At 34.8% G+C, this 22145-nt stretch overlaps 1 protein-coding gene across 1 annotated transcript; it reads left to right on the forward strand.

Moving 5' to 3' along the window:
• Window positions 1–1903: 1903 nt before the first annotated feature.
• SULT1B1 (sulfotransferase family 1B member 1) lies at window positions 1904–21241 on the forward strand. Its single transcript, XM_060147251.1, has 8 exons — window positions 1904–2032; window positions 8106–8265; window positions 8547–8675; window positions 12292–12389; window positions 14148–14274; window positions 14911–15005; window positions 17146–17326; window positions 21105–21241. Exons 2-8 carry the CDS (start codon window positions 8118–8120, stop codon window positions 21215–21217), a joined length of 891 nt encoding a protein of 296 aa, XP_060003234.1. The 5' UTR covers window positions 1904–2032; window positions 8106–8117; the 3' UTR covers window positions 21218–21241.
• Window positions 21242–22145: the final 904 nt, after the last annotated feature.

Consider the following 22145-nt stretch of genomic DNA (forward strand, 5'->3'; position numbering starts at 1 on the left):
TGAAATATTTTTCTTAATAGCGAAATTCAACATAAAACTGGTATGTATAACATACCATTTTGGGGGGACAAATTTGTGTAAAAATATTTAGAATACTCTGCAAATACCCAAATATTAATAGTGGTTGTTTCTGTGGGTGAAATTTAGAACAAATTTAAATCCACATTTTCTGTATCTTCTGGAATTATTTTGCATTGTAACTATATTACTTTTACAAAGAAAAAATATTTTAAGATTTTGTGTGCCTTTAAAATTTTATCTTTCTCACCTGCCATAAAATAATTTCCTAATTTTTATTTAACTTCTCATAGAATTTATTTACGTATTTATTTTATTAGACACTCAGTGACACTGAAAGAATTCAAACTTCTTAAATACTTCCATTTAGACTGGTTGATGTGTACACAGGGCTAATTTTAGGGAAAAAAGAATACATGCATTGTGAATCTTTTCTGTCTTTCTTAACCCCTCTTTTAGCTCTATTATTTTGTTCCTTAAGCCCACATGACATGACTTAGAAGTCACAAGTTGTTTTCTGAGCCTGATTCTTTACCTGATGTTTATAGGATCTTAGCCAAATCATTTAAAATCTTTGAATCTCAAGGGGAAAATTTGAGCTATCAACAGATTGAGAATTCCTTCAATTAATCAATTTATTTATAAATCAGCAAGGCAAACACAATGCCTTTCTTTTTTTTCGTAGTGTAGTGTCCTGGGACATGATAGATCTGGTGACTAAATAAATGAATAGATAGATAAATGAATGAATGAAGAATAGAATATTAATACATGTTTTAAAACAAGAGTGAATTTTCATTCATTGTTCTCAAAAAATGGTCCTCAAACCAGTAGCATCAGCATCATCTCAGAATGTTGGAATAGCAAATTTTCAGGCTCCACCTTAGACCAACAGAATCACAAACACTGTGGATTGGGACCCAGTAATCTGTGTTTTGTCATTGCCTCCAAAATGATTCTGAAACACACTAAAATTCAAGAATCTCTGATTTCGGTTGTTTTTCAATTAGTATATACTGATCAAAGTTTGATGCATTAATTGATAATGGGGTTGCAGGCAATCCATGCACATCTAAATAGTTTTCCTGAAATTAACACCTTATGCCAAAGTTTGCAAATTCCTTTCCTTGGCATGTGCCATACAAAAGTGTTTATATTGTTTCATGTATGTAGTTAGGTGCCAATACTTAAACGTTGAGCATTTGGACAGCTCACAAAAAGAATCGAGACCTCTAAAAATGTTGCCCTCTTTTCTGCATGGCAAGGATATGCTGGACATTAACCCCTCCAGCCTCATCACCACTTTATTCTCCTACTAAACTTCTTTGTGTATTTGTGACTTAGAATTAAAAAAAAAAAAGAAAAGCTGAGAGGTCGTAGAAATGATTAGCATGACAGAAAACAACTGCATTCTGAAACCATCAGCTCTACCCTCTAGATTTCTGCTGCCAAAATTATTTTATCTTCAGTATATGTTTGTATATCTTTGCTCTTTTCATGATATTGGAAACTCATGTTTCTTTCAGATGAAAACACACACATATACAAACAACTTTTCATCATGATCAAAATTATTACAAGACATTCTTATAAGTTGTAAAGAAACAACAGACTTCCATCTACTGACAGTTCAAGTTCTTTCCCTTTGCATTTCTCTCAAACTCTTTGAAGCCATGTGGGAACCTTTAAATCTAGCTAATCTCTGACTTTGCTTACTTTTGGCCACCACCCTGATTCATTTCCTTCTCAGGGATTACTGGCTCTTCCAGCAGTGGAAGCAGCAGGCCCTGTCTCTGTGTGTGTAGTTCAAAATTTTTATATCTTAACTGCCTGTGAAGTCACTGACTACAACATTCAGATCATATCCTTAAACATTTTTTTCCCAGAGACAGGAGTGAGCCTCCCTGAGTGCACCTTGCCCTGCCCTTCAGGACTACCACCAGTACGCTGTGTTCCTTTCCGCAACTGCACCACCGACTGAAAACGAAAACTGAAAAAGAGATTAAATTGTGAGGTAAAGTTTTCTTTTTAAATCTCTTTTCTCTAAGTTTTGATCTTGCATCCACAGTGCATTGGGCTCCTTGAATGGTTTCCATTTTGAACACATGTTTATCATTGGGATGTTTTTGCCTAATTGCAATTTTCCCATGGGAAACTCAGTGTTTCCTGTTATGTTTTGCAGAATCTCAGGCTTTCAGTGATCCCTTTTATTTTTCTGGGTTTAATGGGACTCTTGTGAAGCATGCCAGGATTGAGGGTCTTCTCATAAAACTGTAAGCCTCATAAGCGAAAAAGAAGTCCACTCCAAGTTCTCACTTCTCTGCTCCCATCTCCCCTTCACCCCTATATACACATGTGCACATACACACAGATACACACCACGTTAAGGTACACTCCACAATACAGAATATATTATTTAATTCATTTATTTCAGTAGCTGGAGTTTGATGTAGACCAAGTAGAACTGTACTTTGTTAGGGTGAAACAAATGGAAGAAATATTCTTTTCCCATTAAAAGAACCATTCACCTTTAGTGTCAGATGACTCAGTTACTTTCTCCTAAGAGGGGCATTGTTTCCCATTTTCCTTTTTATTCTATTAATTTTTTTAAAGTCAATTTTAGACACTTTATTTTTTAGCTTATGGCTCAACTTAACTAGGAAGATTTGTAGTATCATGTAGACCACATAAAATTTATATAACCACATAAAATTTTTTGTCACTTTATGGTAAGATTTAAAAGAGTTTTAGGAAATGATTTTTATATTTTAAAGTAAATATCACTCATAAACCATAAAGACTTTTAGGAACCGACTTTTATATTTTAAAGTAAGTATCACTCATAAACTCAATAACATTAGTTATCTTATGTCTTTGGGCCCTCTTCCCTGAATCTATCTTCTCATATAATTCTAAGCTCATCATTATCCACTGGTCGTGATGAAGCAATGTTAATTCAAGACTGCTACTCCAACATTCTTGAATTGGTTACACCCACTTCCCAGATGTGATTCGTATGTATTCACGATCATCTTGTTACTCATATCCATCCTTCTCTGACAACATTTTTGCAGCATGAGGAGTTAAAGCTTTATGTCAGAGCAAAGTTTGCTTTGTCAAAAAAAATTTCCCTACAATTAGGAACATCTTTGACTCTAGTCAGGCCCATCCATGTAGACATGCAGTATGACCAAGTGAGCAGAGCTGGGGAAACTGAACTCTATTTTTGAGACACACACTCACTTGCTGTGTGTCTGAGCAGACTCTCTGAAACTCTGTTTCCTAATCTCAATCTGTAAAATGAAAGTAAAACTTATTGTCAGGGTGGGTAATGATTAGAGATAATATATATTAAACACAATCAACACTATTTTCTGGAAGAAACTTAATTCATTTTGATAAATCATTTATATACATCTTATATTGTCAGAGAGTAGATTAAAGGTGTTTTAAAATCATGCTTCCCAAATTTTCTTATGAGTATAAATTACTTGGGGATTTTATTGAAATATAGGTTTTGATTCTGGATTGGAGCCTGAGATTCTGCATTTCTAACAAGCTGTCAAATGATGACAATAGTACATGGTGCTTGTACATGGACTGTATTTAAATAGCAATTATGAATCAATTATATAAATATAAAATAATAGTACAAGTCAAATTAAAATGAAGAAGTGAAAACTTTAAGACATGAAATGGAGCTAGGAATGATGTTATAAATGTATAACATAATGTTAACCACCTACTGTGTGGGGAAAAAATTTGTCTATATGATTTATAGCAGACACTATGGAAAATACATCTGTGTCCTCAATACTCACTTGCTTTCCCATAACAACCTGTATGTTTAATATGAGTTGGTAAGTGGACTTATAGTCCTCCTAAATTTTATATTCTAGAGCCAAAGAAGAAAAAGAGAGCCTCACTTATTTTCCTCAATTAATTCAGAATATACAAGTGTTCAAATGAGGTCTGGATTTGATATTTACATTTACATAATCTGGAAAAAACAATTTGCTAAGAAATTAATAGAATAAAATGTTTCAAGGAAAACCATCTCATTTACTATGTGAAATAAAAATCTAATATCTGAATATACTATGTTGATTTCTGCCATCACTCATTCTTTATATCCAAACTCGGAAGTTACACTGTCCCCAAGATCTTAGAAGATTCTGGATGGGAAGTGTAGGTCTCATCATTCATTCATTCATTCATTTATTCAGTTCATTTAATACCTACTTTATTCCAAACACAGTGTTTACATACTGTTTCACTTCTTGCCACTTCCTGCTCTGCTGAGTTCTTGACCAACCACATTATTTATTCCCTTCTTGAGGCTGCTGACATGATCCACAGTAATTCAGGATGGCGAATTTTTTCTACTAGAACCTGCCCCTGCACTAACAAGGGACCATGAAATCAGCCAGATATTTTACCAAAAATAAAGGATAATTGAGAAGCATAGAAAAGGCAACAATTTAATATGGAATATTTAATAGAATTTTCCCCAAATGCCCAGTCTACTCAGCTCTCACTGGCATCCATTTCTTAGGATCTTGCCTGCTGTAAACATGTTTTTGTCTACTCTCTGCTGAGACTCTGCTCTTTCATTAATATACACTTTTCTAAGCTTCCGAGGCCCCAACTCCTTTATTCTATGAGCAGTAATGAAGATGCAAAATTCAAATGATTTGAACTGTATTTCTAGCATAAGATGCCGTATATTTTAAGAAAAATCCATTCTTTAATAACAACTTTTATTGGGAAAACTTAAAGACACACTATTGTTGTAAGTATACCTGTTAATTATAAGATATAAAATATGACATATAATTCATGTCTTATAATGTAAAATGAAGAAATGTTTGTCCAGATTTCTCTCTTCTAGACTTTTTTAAGGGGCTAGAGGATGGGGGCTAGTAGGGTGTAGAGAAGTTATCTCTAAAACACTAGTCTGTTACACCAGCATATTTTTCCTAATCTAAAGCATAACTTTTTCTATACAAATCAATTTTAGGCATATGAGTTTAAATTACAGCTAGCTTTTATATTAGTGATTTTGTTTGTGGTTCCCATTACACAAGTTACTACTGAAAGCTTAATATGTGCAATCACTGTTTAAAGCACCCTCAAAGAATTTGGAATCACCGAATTACACAAAATATTTGCCTGATAGGGCTTCCCTGGTGGCGCAGTGGTTGAGAGTCTGCCTGCCAATGCAGGGGACACGGGTTCGTGCCCTGGTCCGGGAACATCCCACATACCGCGGAGCGGCTGGGCCCGTGAGCCATGGCCACTGAGCCTGCGCGTCCGGAGCCTGTGCTCTGCGACGGGAGAGGCCGCAACAGTGAGAGGCCCGCGTACTGCAAAGAAAAAAAAAAAATTGCCTGATAAAAGAATATATGTATCAATTAATATGTCAATCAGAGGTGTAATTTAGCTTGTTAATTCAAATTCTATTTGTTGTATACATTATCTATTATTATTGATTGACAGATTCTCAGAAATAAATGGAAAAATAGATTATGATGGATCCTATTACTTATACATTCTGCATTTCCTTCTATTTCTGAGATGTTTACATTCCATGGGGGCAGAAAGAGGGTTGTAAAATGAGAAACACATTAGGAAGAGCAAGACTACAGTTTCACTTACAAAGTTCAGTGAAAATGAAGTGGAAAAAATAAATAATGAGTAGCTCTATGTGATGGTCAGTTCCGTGTGTCAACGTGATTGGCTCACAGTGAGCCCAGATATTTGGTCAAACATTATTCTAGCTGTGTCTGTTAGTGTATTTTGGGGTGAAATTAACATTTGAATTGGTAGACTATGTAAAACAGACTGCCCTCCCTGGTGTGGACAGGCCTCAACCACTCAGCTGAAGACCTGAATCACATAAAAAGGAGGGCCCTCTGGGAGTAAGGGAGAATCCCTCCTGCCTGGCTGTCTTTGAGCTGGGACATAGTTTTTCCTACCTTCCCACTTAAACTGAAATATTAGTTCTTCCTGGATGTCAAGCCTGCCGGCCTTCAGAAGAGAACTACACCATTGGCTATCCTGGTTCTCCAGCCTGGGATAACTGCATATCTTTGGATTTGTCTGCATCCATAATCACGTGAGCCAATTCCTTATAATAAATTCCCTCCCTCTTTCTCTCTCTCTCTCTCCATACATATATATATATATATATATACATATATATGTAATTGATTCTGTTTCTCTTGAGAACCCTGACTAATACAGTCTCTCAAGACCCAAAATGTTTTGAATAGATTAACAGATCAATAAGATTCTAATTCAGGGTTAGCATTATTAGGATTATTATGATAAGGATAGTTTATTAATTAAAGAACATGCATAGCAATTTTTATATTATATATATACACATAAAGAGATTTACTATACATAATTGGCTTAGATAATCTTAGAGGCTGATAGGTCCCAAGATGTGCAGGATGAATTGGCAAGCTGGAGACCCAGAATAGCGGATGATTTAGTTCCAGTTTGAGTCTGAATGCCTAAGAACAAGGAGAGCTAATGGTATAGTTCCAGTTCAAAACCTGCCAGGCTTCAGACCCAGGAAAAGTCAATGTTTTAGTTCCAGCCTGAATGCAGGAAAAAAAGCTGATATTACAGTTCAAAGGCCATCAGCTAGGAAGAATTCCTTCTTACTCAGACTTTTTGTTCTATTCAGGTCTTCAACTCACTGAATGAGGCCAACCTACATTAGGGAAAGCAATCTGCTTTATTTAATACACCCATTTACAGATTAATCTCATCCCAAAACATCCTCACAGAAACACCCAGCATAATGTTTGACCAAATATCTGGGCATCTCATGGTCCAGGCAAATTGACACATAAAATTAATCATCATAGCTTCTAAGCAAAATAGAGTAACAGAAACTAAATTTTCCCCCTTGTGTGAAACAATCAAAATGAATGATAGTGGATAGGAAACAAACAAAATGAGCCCTACAGTTTCCCCAGCTTACTGTCATGAGAGAATTTCTGGGCCACAGCTTAGGGAGGAAAACCCAGGTACACCACCAGACAGCCAATAAAAAATATCAGGCAGGCAAACTAGCCGAAGAAGGCAACCATAGGTAAGGGAAAAATTAGTTAACTGAAAACAATCTAGAACTCACACAGATGTTAGAATTAGCAAAAAAAAGATATTAAAATAGTCATTATAGCTATATTCAATATGATCAAAAAGTTGAGACAGAAAAAGTAAAATCATGCCCAAAATGATCTTCTAGAGATGAAAACTACGCCTGAGAAAAACATTCATTGGATGGTATTAACATCAGATTACACATTTCAGAAGAAAAATTTAGTGAACATGAAGAAATATAGCCATAGAAGTTATCCAAATTGAGAGACAAAAAAGATTTTACAAAATGAATAGAGCTTCAGTGAGCTGTGAACAACTTTATGTAGCCTGGGTTCTCAGAAAAAGAGAGAGAAATTAAAAAAAAAATTTTTGGAAGAAATGATGACTGTCAACACAATTCAGAGAAGTTCAATAAACGTGAAGCATAGGCACACAACAACAAACACATGAAAATAACCACACCAAGGCACATCATAATTTAGTTGCTCAAAACCAGTGATAAAAAAAGAGGATCTTAGAAGCAGACAGAGAAAACAAATTCATTATACTCAGAAGAATCAAGGTGAGAAACACAACAGGTTTCCTGTGAGAAAAAATGAGGTACAACTGGAGTATAACAATGACTGACAGATTTATTTTGCTTTAGGTCCAGATATTTTTTAGCATATTTCTGTGAAGTGGGATTTTTAATTCAAAGTAAAATGTGCAGTTCTATTTCTTTCCAAAGCTTCCATTAAAGACCTTTGATCTGCTTGTCACTGAGCCAGCTGCTGCTCTCGCAGTCTACAGCTGTACACCCATAAAAATGCCCTTTGTATTTAGATCTCTTGTGCTCAGTGTGTTAAAGGCGAATTTTACTGTCAAGTTGCAGTGTCTTAATAACATTAGTTACTCAGTTTCTTATTTTTACCCTCTTTTTTCCTCCATGATTTGATTATTCTTAAGTATTCAATTAAGTATTTTTACAGTCTGGAACAAAGATGACTTCCCAAAAAGATGTCCTGAGAAAAAATCTGAAGATAGTCCATGGCTGTCCCATCACCTATGCTTTTGCAAACAACTGGGAAAAGATTGAACAGTTCCAAAGCAGGCCAGATGACATTGTGATAGCCACTTACCCCAAATCAGGTGAGTTTTGTGGCCTGACAAATGCACGTCTGACTTCAGCTTTTGTTCCCTGAAAATTAGCTTCTCTACAAAATCGCTAACATCCTAAATAAAATTAGTATTCCTAAAAGTCAGTCTAGCCATCTACTTTGAGGATATTAAAATGGACATTTGGGGCATAGAAAGAGAAACTCTGCAGAATTAATTTTCTAAGATAATATATTAAGGTGGCAGGCTTCCAACTGGGACTTTTTGCCCCCAGATTCAGGTGAAGGTAATAAAAATGTTGTCTTTTGCCACAGGTACCACTTGGGTTAGTGAAATTTTGGACATGGTTCTAAATGATGGAGATGTTGAAAACTGTAAGCGAGATGTTATAACTGTGAAAGTTCCAATGTTGGAAATGGCTCTTCCTGGACTGGGGACTTCAGGTAATTTTAAATCACCCAGAATTTATAATTTTGTAGTAGTATTTACATCACATATTAAACACTGTATTTGTGATGTCCATTCAAGGAAAATGGAGTATATTTGGTAACATAAAATGGAAGTTTTGCAAGCAGTACAATAAGCAAGGCATACAGAGAAACTGTAGTTTAGTCCATTGCATGCACATCCAGGTATGCTAATCAAAGATAAAATAATTTTGTTATGGAAAACAACTAAAAATCTCATTGATAAAAAAACCATTTGTTATCTTTTACTGAATTTTGTTGTATAAAATTTGGCAGATTAGAACAGTAATTTCTTAATTTAGAACATTGCTGTAATTAAATAAATAAGAAGTACCAATGCCTCATAAAACATAAAATTTATTATTAATACAATTCATTTTTCATTGCACAAATATTTACTGAGTTCTTCTAAATAACTGTGCACTGTTCTATGGACTAGATAAAAAATGATCAGTAGGGGCTTCCCTGGTGTCACAGTGGTTAAGAATCTGCCTGCCAATGCAGGGGACACGGGTTTGAGCCCTGGCCCGGGAAGATCCCACATGCCGCAGAGCAACTAAGCCTGTGCACCACAACTACTGAGCCTGCACTCTAGAGCCTATGCTCTGCAACAAGAGAATCCACTGCAATGAGAAGCTCTCACACTGCAACAAAGAGTAGCCCCTGTTCATGGCAACTAGAGAAAGCCTGCACACAGCAACGGAAGACCCAACGCAGCCAATAAATAAATAAATTAATTAATTAATTAAATCTATTTTTAAAAAGTCAGCAAATTAGATATCCTATCTCCAAGGAGCTTACAATAACATTGTGACATTAAATAAGTAAAGAAACTAGCAATATACGAATATTGTTAGCCTAACATATCCAGAGAATAGGGCTCTACGAAAGGGAACATCAGCAAACTTTACTTTAGATTGGGTAGTTAGGGATATCGGCTCTGAATGGAGACCTAAAGCTTTGCACAGTGCTAGAGAAAGCATATTTCAGGAAGATGAAGCATTAGGTATGGGGGCCTAGATGCAGAAAAGACCTAGGTGTAGTCCAGGGACTAAAAAATCAACCACCACCACCAACAACAACAACAATGAGAGAACAGAAAAGTGAGAGGCAAAACAATTGGAGACGGGGCAGGGACAGATCATGCAGGGCTTGTAATTCTTAAGAAATACTCAGTGAGCTAAGAGAGAATCAGCAGAGTAGGGTATCATGTAAGCAATTGAGAAGGGTTCAAAAAGCGAGGGCTAGCTTTCAAATGCTGCTAGAAACCTGGGATAAAAAGACAGTATTATGGTGGTGAATGTCTATCAATGTAAACATCAGAATTCAAATTATCTCCCCTACTGGAGCTAGTTACTTCCACAGGCAGAGAAGGACCAGCTGAGAGGGTATATGATTCCCTCTGTGTGGTTGCCTGAAGTCAGAGAGCAAATGCTAAAGCTTGAAACTAAAGGATTATTCTGGGACAAGCAACCAATCGAGTGAGTTAAGACTCCAGAACCATAGAAAAGTATGAAATGAAAAAGTGATAGAATCAAAGTAATCAGGGACAGGGGAGCCAGAGATTACTGGTGAGAGACAGAGGTTGGGGATGGGACGTGAGGCTGTGTAGCATCACCAGAGAGTGAGTAGGTGAGATTCGGCAGGTAAAGGAGAGTAAACTGACACTCAGATTTCCTCTGCAACCTGAATGTGTATATTTGTGATGTCATTACATATTCCCAACATTCACATTTAAGTATGTAAAGGGTTCATTTAAAGGACCTCATGTGGCAAAACAATCACAAGACAGAAGAGGTTGAGCAATCTTTCAGTGAAGTTAAGAGATGGAAGAGGAAGAACAGATAGCGAAAACTTTATAAAAGAGACACATAAAATTTCAAGTCATGGACATTGAGGCAGAGTGAGTTGTGGAAGATTATGATTTCTCATTTCTATATGCTGGATAAAGTAGCTGCAGCTACCAGGTCAGTAGAAACATAAGGAATTAGCTGGTGGAATTTTACAGGTGTATAATTAATAGTTCTAGATAAAATCCAGGATACCCAATTAAATTTGAAAATCAGATAGATACTTCTTTTATTTAGTATATTTCAAATATTGCAGGGGAGATACTTACAGGTATCTGTTGTTTATGTGAAGTTCAAATTTAACTGGGATTCTTGCATCTTTATTTCCTAAGTCTGTCAACCCTATCTGCATTGATATTAAGGGGTTCTTCTTGACACCATGTGCTATGAACTGTTCTCTACAGAATATTCACTGGTGAACATAACAAGCTACGCTTCTGCTCTTATGGACTCTCCATTCCAGTGCGCATTTGGGAATGAGGATGGGAAGAGGCATGGGAACTGACAATAAACAAATAAATAAACATAAACTGTGAGACAAAATATGTGCTGTATAGAACATTTAAAAAGGATGACTTATTTGCAACTGAGTGGCTTTTAAACATATGTAGTTAATTTTGTGAACAATTGAAGCATAGGATTGCTTTGAATGAGTGAGTCATACAATTTGGGGCAGGTGTGCCTTTGTATGCAAAATATGTGAAGATGATATATATAGGATTAACAGGTAATCTAGAGGTTAGACTGGGTGTAAGTAATATTGTGAAAAAATGTACAGGACTGTAAGATTGACTGGATGTGAAACCTGAAGGAGGAGACAAGAATAATTGAGATTTTAGGGACTGACGACTCTATATGGGATGACATCATTAACAGATAAATCCGGGAAGTGATAAAGGCCACTGAGTCCATTAAAAAATCATAAATTAAGGGTAATCACAGCTCTTCTTGGTCTATGTCAGAAATTCTCTGAGTATGCCTTTACCCCAAAAGTGCCCTCAGACTGGCCAAGTCACTTATAGATTGATCTAGGCCCCTGGGATCTTCCTAGCTCTTCATGTAGAAAATAAATGGATACTTTCTGTCACAAGGAAGTTCATATAACCCTTAACCAAAGACTTAATTTGAAACTAAGTTCTATTACTTATTAGTTGTATGTCTTTAGAAATTTCAGCCAGCACCTAAAAATTGCACAAAAATTTCATTTTTTATATGCGTAATATATATATATATATATGACACATAAAGGAAATAATGAAAATGCAGGTACAACAGGTGATGCTCTACAAAGATCTCATCTATACTACAATAGCTGCTGCATAACAATAGCCAATATGAGAATTACCAGTTATCAATATCTCTACATACAGGAAACATTTTTGTAATTACTTGTAATAATGCAAAGGCATGATAAAACTCCAAATTGCTAAGGTTGGTATTATTACTTGTCATTTGGGAGGTGGTTAAAATGAAACCTAGAGACTCTGGGATACTTTCAGATATTTCATGATGAGTGATAAAGTTAGGATTTGAGCCCAAAGAGGCTAACTGCAGAACCCAAGCTCTTAACCATTAGAAAATATTGGCTCTTAGAATACAGATAAATGATGCTTGAGATTGGTTCAAAATTTAGCAGCATTATATACTGGTCAAAAATATTTTGAAAAGTTGGTTAAGAAAATCCAGAAATGCAGGTTCCTTGGAGACTCTAGTATCTCCATAACCAAACTAAATTTCCCTAGGTATAGAGCAATTAGAGAAGAATCCATCACCCCGGCTTGTGAAGACACATCTACCAATTGATCTCATTCCTAAGTCTTTCTGGGAAAATAACTGCAAGGTATACTCTAAACCACAAGTAAATTTTTTAATGTGACTTTTAACCCTTTTTCACTCACATAGTAAGTAAAGTAATTGCTCAAATGTTTTGTTTATCTGTTACCATGAGAAGTGAGCTACATTAAAAAAACGTGTTTCGATTAAAAGAATACATTTTAGCCTAAACGTACATGCTCAAGTTTTCCAAGGTTATGAAGCAACAAACTCCTTATCTCAGCACAATATTGCTACTATTATTTCCCAGCTGTCTTATATAGTTTGACCTTCCCTGAAAACTCAGCATAAGGATATCAATTCTTATTTAATAGTTTGGTAAAATTCTTCAGTGAGACATTTGAGCCTGGATATTTGCTTCGGGGAAACTTTTAAATTTAAAACTCATTTTTTTTCCAATAATTGTGAAGGTATTCAGATTGTCTATCTGGCTTTTGCTAGTTTGTGATATGTGAGGAATTCTAAGTTGTTGAGTTTTGTAGTGAAATGTTAATAATATTCCCATCTTATTCTTTCTTTTAACAGACTTTTTTTTTACAGCAATTTTATCTATTTTTAAAGCAAATTTATTTTGACAGAAAATTGAGAGGAAGTTAAAGAGGTTTTCCATATATCCCTTGCTCCCACATATCCATAGACTCCCCATCATCAATATCTCTGACCTCTCACCAGAGCGATACATTTGTTACAATTCATGAACCTACATGGACACATCATTATCACCCAAAGTCCATAATTTACCTTAGGGTTCACTATTGGTGTTGTACATTCCATGGGTTTGGACAAATATATGATGACATGTATATACCATTATAGTACCATACAGTGCAGTTTCACTGCCCTATAAATCCTCTGTGCTCCACTGATTCATTTTCTCCCCTTAACCCTGGCAACCACTGATCTTCTTATTGCCTCCATAGTTTTGCCTTTTCCAGTATGTCATATTGTTAGAATCATACATACGTAGCCTTTTCAGATTGCATTCTTTCACTTAGTAATATGCCTTTAATATTCTTCCATGTCTTTTCATGGCTTGATAGCTCACTTCTTGTTAGTAATGAGTAATAGTCTATTGACTGGAGGTACCAGGGTTTATTTATCCAGTAACCTACTGAGGGACATTATGGTTGTTTCCAAATTTTGGCAATTATGAACAAAGCTGGTATAAACACTCATTTGCAGGTTTTTGTGTGAACTTTATTTTTCAACTCCTTTGGGTAAATACCAAGTAATGCAATTTCTGGATCATATGGTAAAAGTATATTTTGTTTTGAAAGAAAAAAGTGTCTTATGAAGTAGCAGTACCATTTTGCACCCCCACCAGCAATGAATGAGATTTCCTGTTGTTCCACACCCTCACCAGGATTTAGTGTTGTCACTGTTCTAGATTTTGGCCATTCTAAAAAGTATGGAGTTGTGTCTCATTGTTTTAATTTGCATTTCCCTGATGAAGTAAGATGTTTGGTATCTTTTCACACTCTTATTTTTCTTTTAATAGCTGCAAGATTTGTTGTGATATCCCGTGTTTTTTATTGATACTAGTAATTTGTGTCTTCTCTATTTATTTTGTCAGTCTTGTTAGACGTTTATCAATTTTCTTGATTTTTTTTAAAAGATCCAGCTTTTTGTTTCATTAATTTTCTTAATATTTTCCTGTTTTTAATTTCATGGATTTCAAACCTGTTGGTTTACATGCCTACTATATGTTACTTTTTTTCTTAAACAAAATATCATGTATTTGATTTTTTTCATCCTCTCCCTGCAGATGATTTATCTGGCTCGAAATGCCAAGGATGTTGCAGTCTCATTTTACCATTTTGACTTAATGAATAATTTACAACCTCTTCCGGGAACCTGGGGAGAATATCTAGAGAAATTCTTGACTGGAAATGGTACGATGGCCTTGGCTAAAAATTAATGTCATTTTTAAATTATTTTAAAAAATAATATTAACCATTACAAGTATGAATTTTCCTTTCAAAACACTTATTTTTCCAAATCAGTAACAAGTACATTCAAATACCATTTAAAAATTAAATCAAATACATCTAATATTTTACTATGACATTCAACATATAAACCTGGTATTAAACATTGGCTTAATGAAAATATTCTTGAATCTCTTTTCAGTTGCTAAAAACTCATTCTCAGTTCCTGCTCAGAATAGAAATTGTTTAACTTGCCCAAATCATTAGTTAAATCTGTTACAGATATATTTATAGTACTTAGGTAAATAATTGATTGAGTACTTCATAAAAGAATAGTTTTCTTCTGTGTGAGGCTAAGTATAACCTGTTAGAGGTCAATGTATTTTCATTTGAAATGCTTCTTTTGTACTTAATATTTTTAAAATCTGATTATACATCCATAAATGGCTGATGGTATATAATTGTTTAAATTGGCTTTACAGTCTCAGTTCCCTTGAGTACTAAATTCCACAAAATGTTTGTACACTTTGACTTATTGGTCACAAACAAATCTTTGATTTGATGAATGCTTATGGAAGTAGACTGTTTCTCTGGTTTTAGTGGCCTTTGGCTCCTGGTTTAATCACGTTAAAAGCTGGTGGAAGAAAAAGGAAGAACACCCAATACTTTTCTTATTCTATGAAGATATGAAAGAGGTAAAATGGTAGAAATGCATTCTAGATAATTCTTTAGCTACATCCTGGGGTAAAAGGATTATTATATTTTTTCAACTTGGACTCTATGGAGTCCAAAATGACATGATTGCTTTGCCTATTTTCCTTGCCTACTTACCCAAATCTGGTTAAGGTCATTAATGACAATAACTGAAATCAGGGACATTTTTATCCTCATCCTTCTTAACCATTGTGTTTCTTTTGAGCACCTTTTCTTTTCGAACTTCTCTCCTACATTTAATGTGTTATCACACTGTCATGGTTTTCCTGTGAATCTCTATCACTTACTCATTTTTCTTTTTGAACTCTTTGCTATAGTTTGATGATCATGTCCAAGCCCACTGTTGCCAAAACTATTTATGTACTAATGACCCACCAAAAACTCCATTTTAACTTCTACCTTGAATTCAAACCCATGTTTTTATTAAAACAACCCTCAAATTTAACATGTTCAAAACTAAACTCGTCTTGCTTCTCTCTCTCCAACAGGTAAGCCTTTTCCTTTATTCTCTCTTTTGGTTAATGATGTTTGGTTGTTCATTCAGAGTTCAAAGCTTGAAAGTAAATTGTCCTCACTGGCTTTCATGTAGCTGATATGGTTCCACTATATCCTGAACATCCCATTGTTTCACATGCTCTAACTATTATATCTTTCAAATGTGTCCTTCTCCTTTACATCAGCTCGGTGCTTTGTGACCACCTAGAGGGGTGGGATAGGGAGGGTGGGAAGGAGAAGCAAGAGGGAGGGGATATGGGGATATATGTTTATGTATAGCTGATTCACTTTGTTATACAGCAGAAATTAACACACTATTGTAAAGCAATTATACTCCAATAAAGATATTAAAAAAAAAAAAAAGACAACAGGGCTTCCCTGGTGGTGCAGTGGTTGAGAGTCTGCCTACCGATGCAGGGGACGCAGGTTCGTGCCCTGGTCCGGGAAGATCCCACATGCCGCGGAGCGGCTGGGCCCGTGAGCCATTGCTGCTGAGCCTGCGCGTCCGGAGCCTGTGCTCCGCAACGGGAGAGGCCACAACAGTGAGAGGCCCGTGTACAGAAAAAAAAAAAAAAAAGACAACAAACTGAGATTGCAAAAAAAAAAAAAAAATACACATGCACATACATTCACCCCCCACACACACACACACACATACATAAACACACAGAGAGTTAATAAGACATATTATTAAATGCTGTTGCTTCCCTACTACATATCAGATACAGTCCAAATCCTTCAGCAGGACATCCAAGGATGTTCTCAATTTTACCCCAATTCATCTTTCTTGATTCATAGCCTCTCCCACTCCTATAAACAACTCAGCTCTAACTGCAACCACTTTGCTTTTTTTCTCCCTTGAACACACTGTGAGAACCTATACCTCCAAGAATTTTAACTATTTTCTCTGCTGGGAATTCACTCTCCAACCACTCAGCAGACTGCATCTTGGTAAATTCTGACTCATCTTTCTAAACTCAGCTTAGATGTTACCCCCTCAAAATCTTTCTAGATATATCTATGTAGATTTTAACTTAGCTTCCTAAAAAGTTATAAATATTAAGTTTATGTCATTAGAATCTGAAAAAATGATTTATCTCTCAGATTTTTTTCTTCTTATTCTCAAAGACCAATGAATAATTTAGGTCTTGATATCTTTGCAACTTCATTGGAGTTTATTTTTAATAATTTACATCCAAGCAAGATTTGATCAGTATTTACACTTTAAAAAATACCTGAAGTTTTCCCTGAATTTATTATTTTTGTTTTTAAATATTATTATTAAGAATAAGAAAGCAAGTTTGATGAAGAACAGAAAAATAATGGCAGAAGGAACAAAGATACTAGATCCCTAAAACATTTACATTTCAAATCTGATCACAAATTGAGCTTAAAATCATTACTATAATCTTTTTCTCTAAATACTGTTAATATTTAGGCCAAGATTTATTCTTATTGTACTTTGAATGAAAACTAAAAATATAAGATTTAGAACAAACAAAATATTCCATTCTACTTTTACTAAACATAAATTGTTGATTTTTCTCATTTTATGATTTTTTTCACATTATGTTAATGAGTTATTGTGTACCATTTTCTAGCATATGTCTCTTTACCCACTGATAGAATCCAAAGAAAGAAATCAAGAAGATTGTTAGATTTCTAGAGAAGAACCTGAATGATGAGATCTTGGATAAGATCGTCCATCATACCTCCTTTGAAATGATGAAGGACAACCCTCTGGTAAATTATACACATCTACCAAGTACAGTGATGGATCACAGTAAATCCTCTTTTATGCGCAAAGGTTAATATTTTGCTGAGTTTAATTTTCCTTTTTGCTTTCTTATGAATTACTCTGAAGTGAGGATTAGCTTTGTAATCTCTATCAAGTTACTTAGCCAATTTTGGCATCAATTTCTTCATCTGTAAAATAAGGACACTAAAAATACCTACCACAAAAGTTGCTGAATTAGATTAGAAATTATTAAAGGAAATAATGCATGTAAACACGTTATTAAAATACCTTGAGTACTTGATACATATTTCTCCTTCTATTTACTACCCTGCTAAAAGGGAGTGGTTTTGTCAATTCTGATGTGAGTCATTCCAAATTTTTTATTACTAAATCTTAAATCTTTGTTTAAATTGTCATAGGCCTCCTTCTCCTCCCCAGTAATAAACTAATGTCACTCAACACAGTACCATCTTCTTTAAAGACCCCTTATCATTTAGAAAGCAGTGGTCATTTTGTTAAGAAGGATTCACCAAGAGTAATAACATTTTTTTACCATATGGGAAGTTTTTCCTCCCTAAAAATACTGTCTGAATTATAGGAAAACATGGAATCTAAAATTAACTTAAAAAATGACAATAGAGAAATATGACATTCACTGTCAAAATACAGCTCTATTTCCATTAAGGCAAATACTGTATATTATGGTTTATTGTATATGGCTTGTGTCAAAAATGTGTTATTAATGATAAAAATAATGCATTTAACAGATTATTAACTAAAATTTGAGAAGTTATCCACCTAGTCTTGCCACCTTTCTTTTCAATGTCCTTTACTGGATTGGAGAGAAAAAGATAAAATTTCAGTTGGTGTGCCGGGAAGTAAACATAACCCTAGGAATATATTGTGCATATGAACATGTGGATCAAAACCCTCAATTTTGAAAGAGTTATATGATTACAGATATTTCTAACACAGTTTTCTCTGTACCTTAGTGTAGTCCTATACTAAAAACACTAAATTATGTTTTTCTTTTAATTTTCAAAAACACTGCACTTAAAAAATAATCTGTGGTATAAGAGGGCAAGGCAAATTTTTCATTGTAAATGGTGCATTACAAGTTTGAACAAATAAGACTGATAAATGCACAACACACACATAACACACACACATGTTTTTCTTGTGGAAGAAACAGAGACAAAAAACCTCTTTAATTAAACAAGGCAAATTTTCATTATGCCAGACCATTGAATGTAACTTCCAGGAGAGTTTTATCCCCAGTCATATGAAAATTGATATGATCCAATGATATCTCATTAGGGTATAAAGATAGATGAGATAAGCTCAGTATGTGGATTCCATGCTTTCACCAACTTCAAAGGAAAAGGGTATATGAGAGAGATAGTCTTTACATCCCCTCTGGGAGTAGTGAAGAACATAACCTTTGTGGTGAGATTGCTCTGGGATTTATCGAGGCTATGCCACTCACTGAACCTTTGCATATATTAATAAATCTGCCACAGTTTTGGTTACATCACTGACAAAATGAAGAAAGGAATAACACCTATAGCACAAGTTTTGGGGGAGGATTTTGGGAAAAGATATATAAGCATTTACTATATTTTTTCTGACCAAAAATGATATACACAAAAGTAGCAAGTCATATTAGTCTAATATGTTCTAATCTAATAGTTCAAGATTCATCTATTCATTTATTCATTCATGCATTCAATAACACTTAAAGAATACCCTTTATTCATTAGTTAATATTTATGAAAAGCTCTTCATGAACACCTATATGCAGCTCATATTCTCTAGAATATAAATGACATGTACATCTACCTCAAGAAGCTCATAATATAATACAAGAGGCATGCATGTAATGAATATTGAAAAGGGCTCAAAAGTGAAGAATGGACAAAGGGCCAAGCATAGTTTGGTCTTCAGTCTTGAAGGAGTCCACGCTGGATAAATGAAGGTCAAAATTTAGTCACACAATAGTAACGATGTTAGGGAGAGGATAGATAATGTCCAATGTTTATGCCTATGTCCCAAACAGCAACAAAACAGAAAACCCTGAGATTTGGCAAGAATTTATTTTATCAAAAAAATTTTTATACTTCCCTCACTCTTGTGAAGCAAATGTGTTTGTGTATATAGTATTTATACTCAAAATAGAAGATTATTAGACTACTTTATATATGACTCTTTATTGTTTAAATATGCACTTTCTCTTTTCAGTGACATCTTTAGAGGTATACTATCCCAGATATGCACTACCCTCACATACATTCCAAAGAACTATTATCATTTGGTGAAAACAGAATAAAGTAAAAAACCAGGGAAACAACCTTGTCTATGGGGATATTTTTCATTAAAAGGGTTTTAAATCTTCATGAAGCAATCATGGGTTAATAAGGCTTGAAATTCAACACTATTATATTTAATATTAAATAAATTGGCAAAATTAATGTTTTCCTCCAAACCCATTAACAGTACATTAAAAATTTATTAATTTTCCAAATATATATTTTTAAGCATCCAGTATAAAAGATTAAATGTAAATTTATATCCCAACAGTTTCACCTTTGTAAAAATGGTTCAGGGATTTTATGTGTTTGATTTTAATGCTATTCTTCTCCTCTAAAATTAAAATAAGATATGTCTAGTGAATTCAGGAAACACAAATATCATCCAAATATCATAACATCCTCATTTATTATTTTTGTGAAATGATACTTATCAGCTTTCTGTTTCATGGTTTGACTGTGCTCTTGACCAGGTCTTTGTACAGTTTCCAAAAGTAACTCATGAAATAGAATACTCTCTGACCATTGATCCAGTGGCCAGTGGTAACCCCATGACCTAGGACAATTAGAAACACTAAAAGAATCTCTTTTAGGAAACTATTGTACAGCCCATAAATTTAGACAAGAAAATTAATCTTTCTTATGTATTTTTAAAAGCCAGACTCTGCACCTTATTTTTGATAAAGGAGGCAAGAATATATAATGGAGAAAAGACAGCCTCTTCAATAAGAGGTGCTGGAAAAACTGGACAGCTACATGTAAAAGAATGAAATTAGAACACTTCCTAACACCATACACAAAATAAACTCAAAATGGATTAAAGACCTAAATATAAGGCCACACACTATAAAACTCTTAGAGGAAAACATAGGCAGAACACTCTATGACATAAATCACAGCAAGATCCTTTTTGACCCACCTACTAGAGAAATAGAAATAAAAACAAAAATAAACAAATGGGACTTAATGAAACTTCAAAGCTTTTGCACAGCAAAGGAAACCATAACCAAGATGAAAAGACAACCCTCAGAATGGGAGAAAATATTTGCAAACAAAGCAACTGACAGAGGATTAATCTCCAAAATTTACAAGCAGCTCAATATCAAAAAAACAAACAACCCAATCCAAAAATGGGCAGAAGACCTAAATAGACATTTCTCCAAAGAAGATATACATATTTCCAACAAACACATGAAAGGATGCTCAACATCACTAATCATTAGAGAAATACAAATCAAAACTACAATGAGGTATCACCTCACACCAGTCAGAATGGCCATCATCAAAAAATCTACAAACAATAAATTCTGGAGATGAGGTGGAGAAAAGGGAACCCTCTTGTACTTGGTGGGAATGTAAATTGATATAGCCACTATGGAGAACAGTATGGAGATTCCTTAAAAAACTAAAAATAGAACTACCATACGACCCAGCAATCCCACTACTGAGATTACAAATCTTTTCTTTTGGTATACATTAGCTTTTCCTTCATAATGAAAATATTTTATTCATTCATATGTTTTCTTATTTGTAATTTTTAGGGATTACAGGTGACTGGAAGAATTACTTCACTGTTGCCCAAAATGAGAAATTTGATGCCATTTATAAGAAGGAAATGTCTGAAACTGAACTTCATTTCCGCACAGAGATTTAAAGAGCCTAAACTGAAAATTTGAAGAGAGAAGTCTGACCTGCAGTGTGTTGAAACAGGGACAGTTATGACTTGATTTGGGCAATTGAATGGTTTTATAAAGGGAAAAAAATGTGCTTTTAAAACTTTGATTTTTCAGTGTTGTTAATCAAGTCCCCACTCACCAACCTTCCAAATTCCCTAAGATTAGGACAAACTGTTACCTTTTTGTACACTATTCCTGCCTTTTCCTAGAGTAGTACTGACAAGAGAGAAAGTTTCCTACTCAATCTCCATATATTGTGGTTTAAAATGAAGTTCTACTCCCTACTAACCTAGCCCAAGAAATGCTGCTTTAACACTCACACTATGTTTCCTAGCTCTGCCCCAATTTCCCTTTCCTAAAAACTTGACCCTGGACGTTCTCTTCCATTGCTGTCTTCTGGGTTTCATGTTGTTCCCTGAGTCATAGCTCATCTTGTAATGCCTCTCTTGGAATTATATGGTTCATGTCCGAGATAGTATGGTTCAGATTTTGGAAATGTTATTTCCATACCTGATTTCTGTTTATTCAAATTTCTAATTTCTGAGTATGTAATTTTTGAGTCTCTAAAGGTGAAAGATCATCATTAGTCTCCCTAAGGCTCTCCCCTGGGAACAGGAGCTCTGGTCTGAGAGTCTGGGTCAAGGGCTGGAACCTGTTTCCTATGGAGAGTCCTTCCAAAATTCAACAGCTTCTTCTGAATTCCTGAGAATTTCTTATTGCCATGATACGTTTACCATTTGGGAACTTTGGTTTCTTCATCTTGTGTCTGAACAGATGTGTATCCCTTAATACCACTTTCAATACCCCACATATAATCACATCTACTGCTAAAACTTTCCCAATCTGGTGCCTACAAGAGACTCTCTAGGCTGAATCTCCACCTACACCCTCCAGACCCAATGTCCC

Source organism: Lagenorhynchus albirostris, chromosome 4 (genome assembly GCF_949774975.1).
Source record: "Lagenorhynchus albirostris chromosome 4, mLagAlb1.1, whole genome shotgun sequence".
Lineage (NCBI taxonomy): Eukaryota > Metazoa > Chordata > Mammalia > Artiodactyla > Delphinidae > Lagenorhynchus > Lagenorhynchus albirostris.

What these genes read in the sequence shown, in the direction of transcription:
- SULT1B1 (XM_060147251.1), top strand. Translation starts at nt 8,118, where the DNA reads ATGACTTCCCAAAAAGATGTCCTGAGAAAAAATCTGAAGATAGTCCAT. An exon ending in AGCCACTTACCCCAAATCAG is followed by an intron (nt 8,266 to 8,546) that starts GTGAGTTTTGTG and finishes CTTTTGCCACAG; the next exon opens with GTACCACTTGGGTTAGTGAA. An exon ending in TCCTGGACTGGGGACTTCAG is followed by an intron (nt 8,676 to 12,291) that starts GTAATTTTAAAT and finishes AAATTTCCCTAG; the next exon opens with GTATAGAGCAATTAGAGAAG.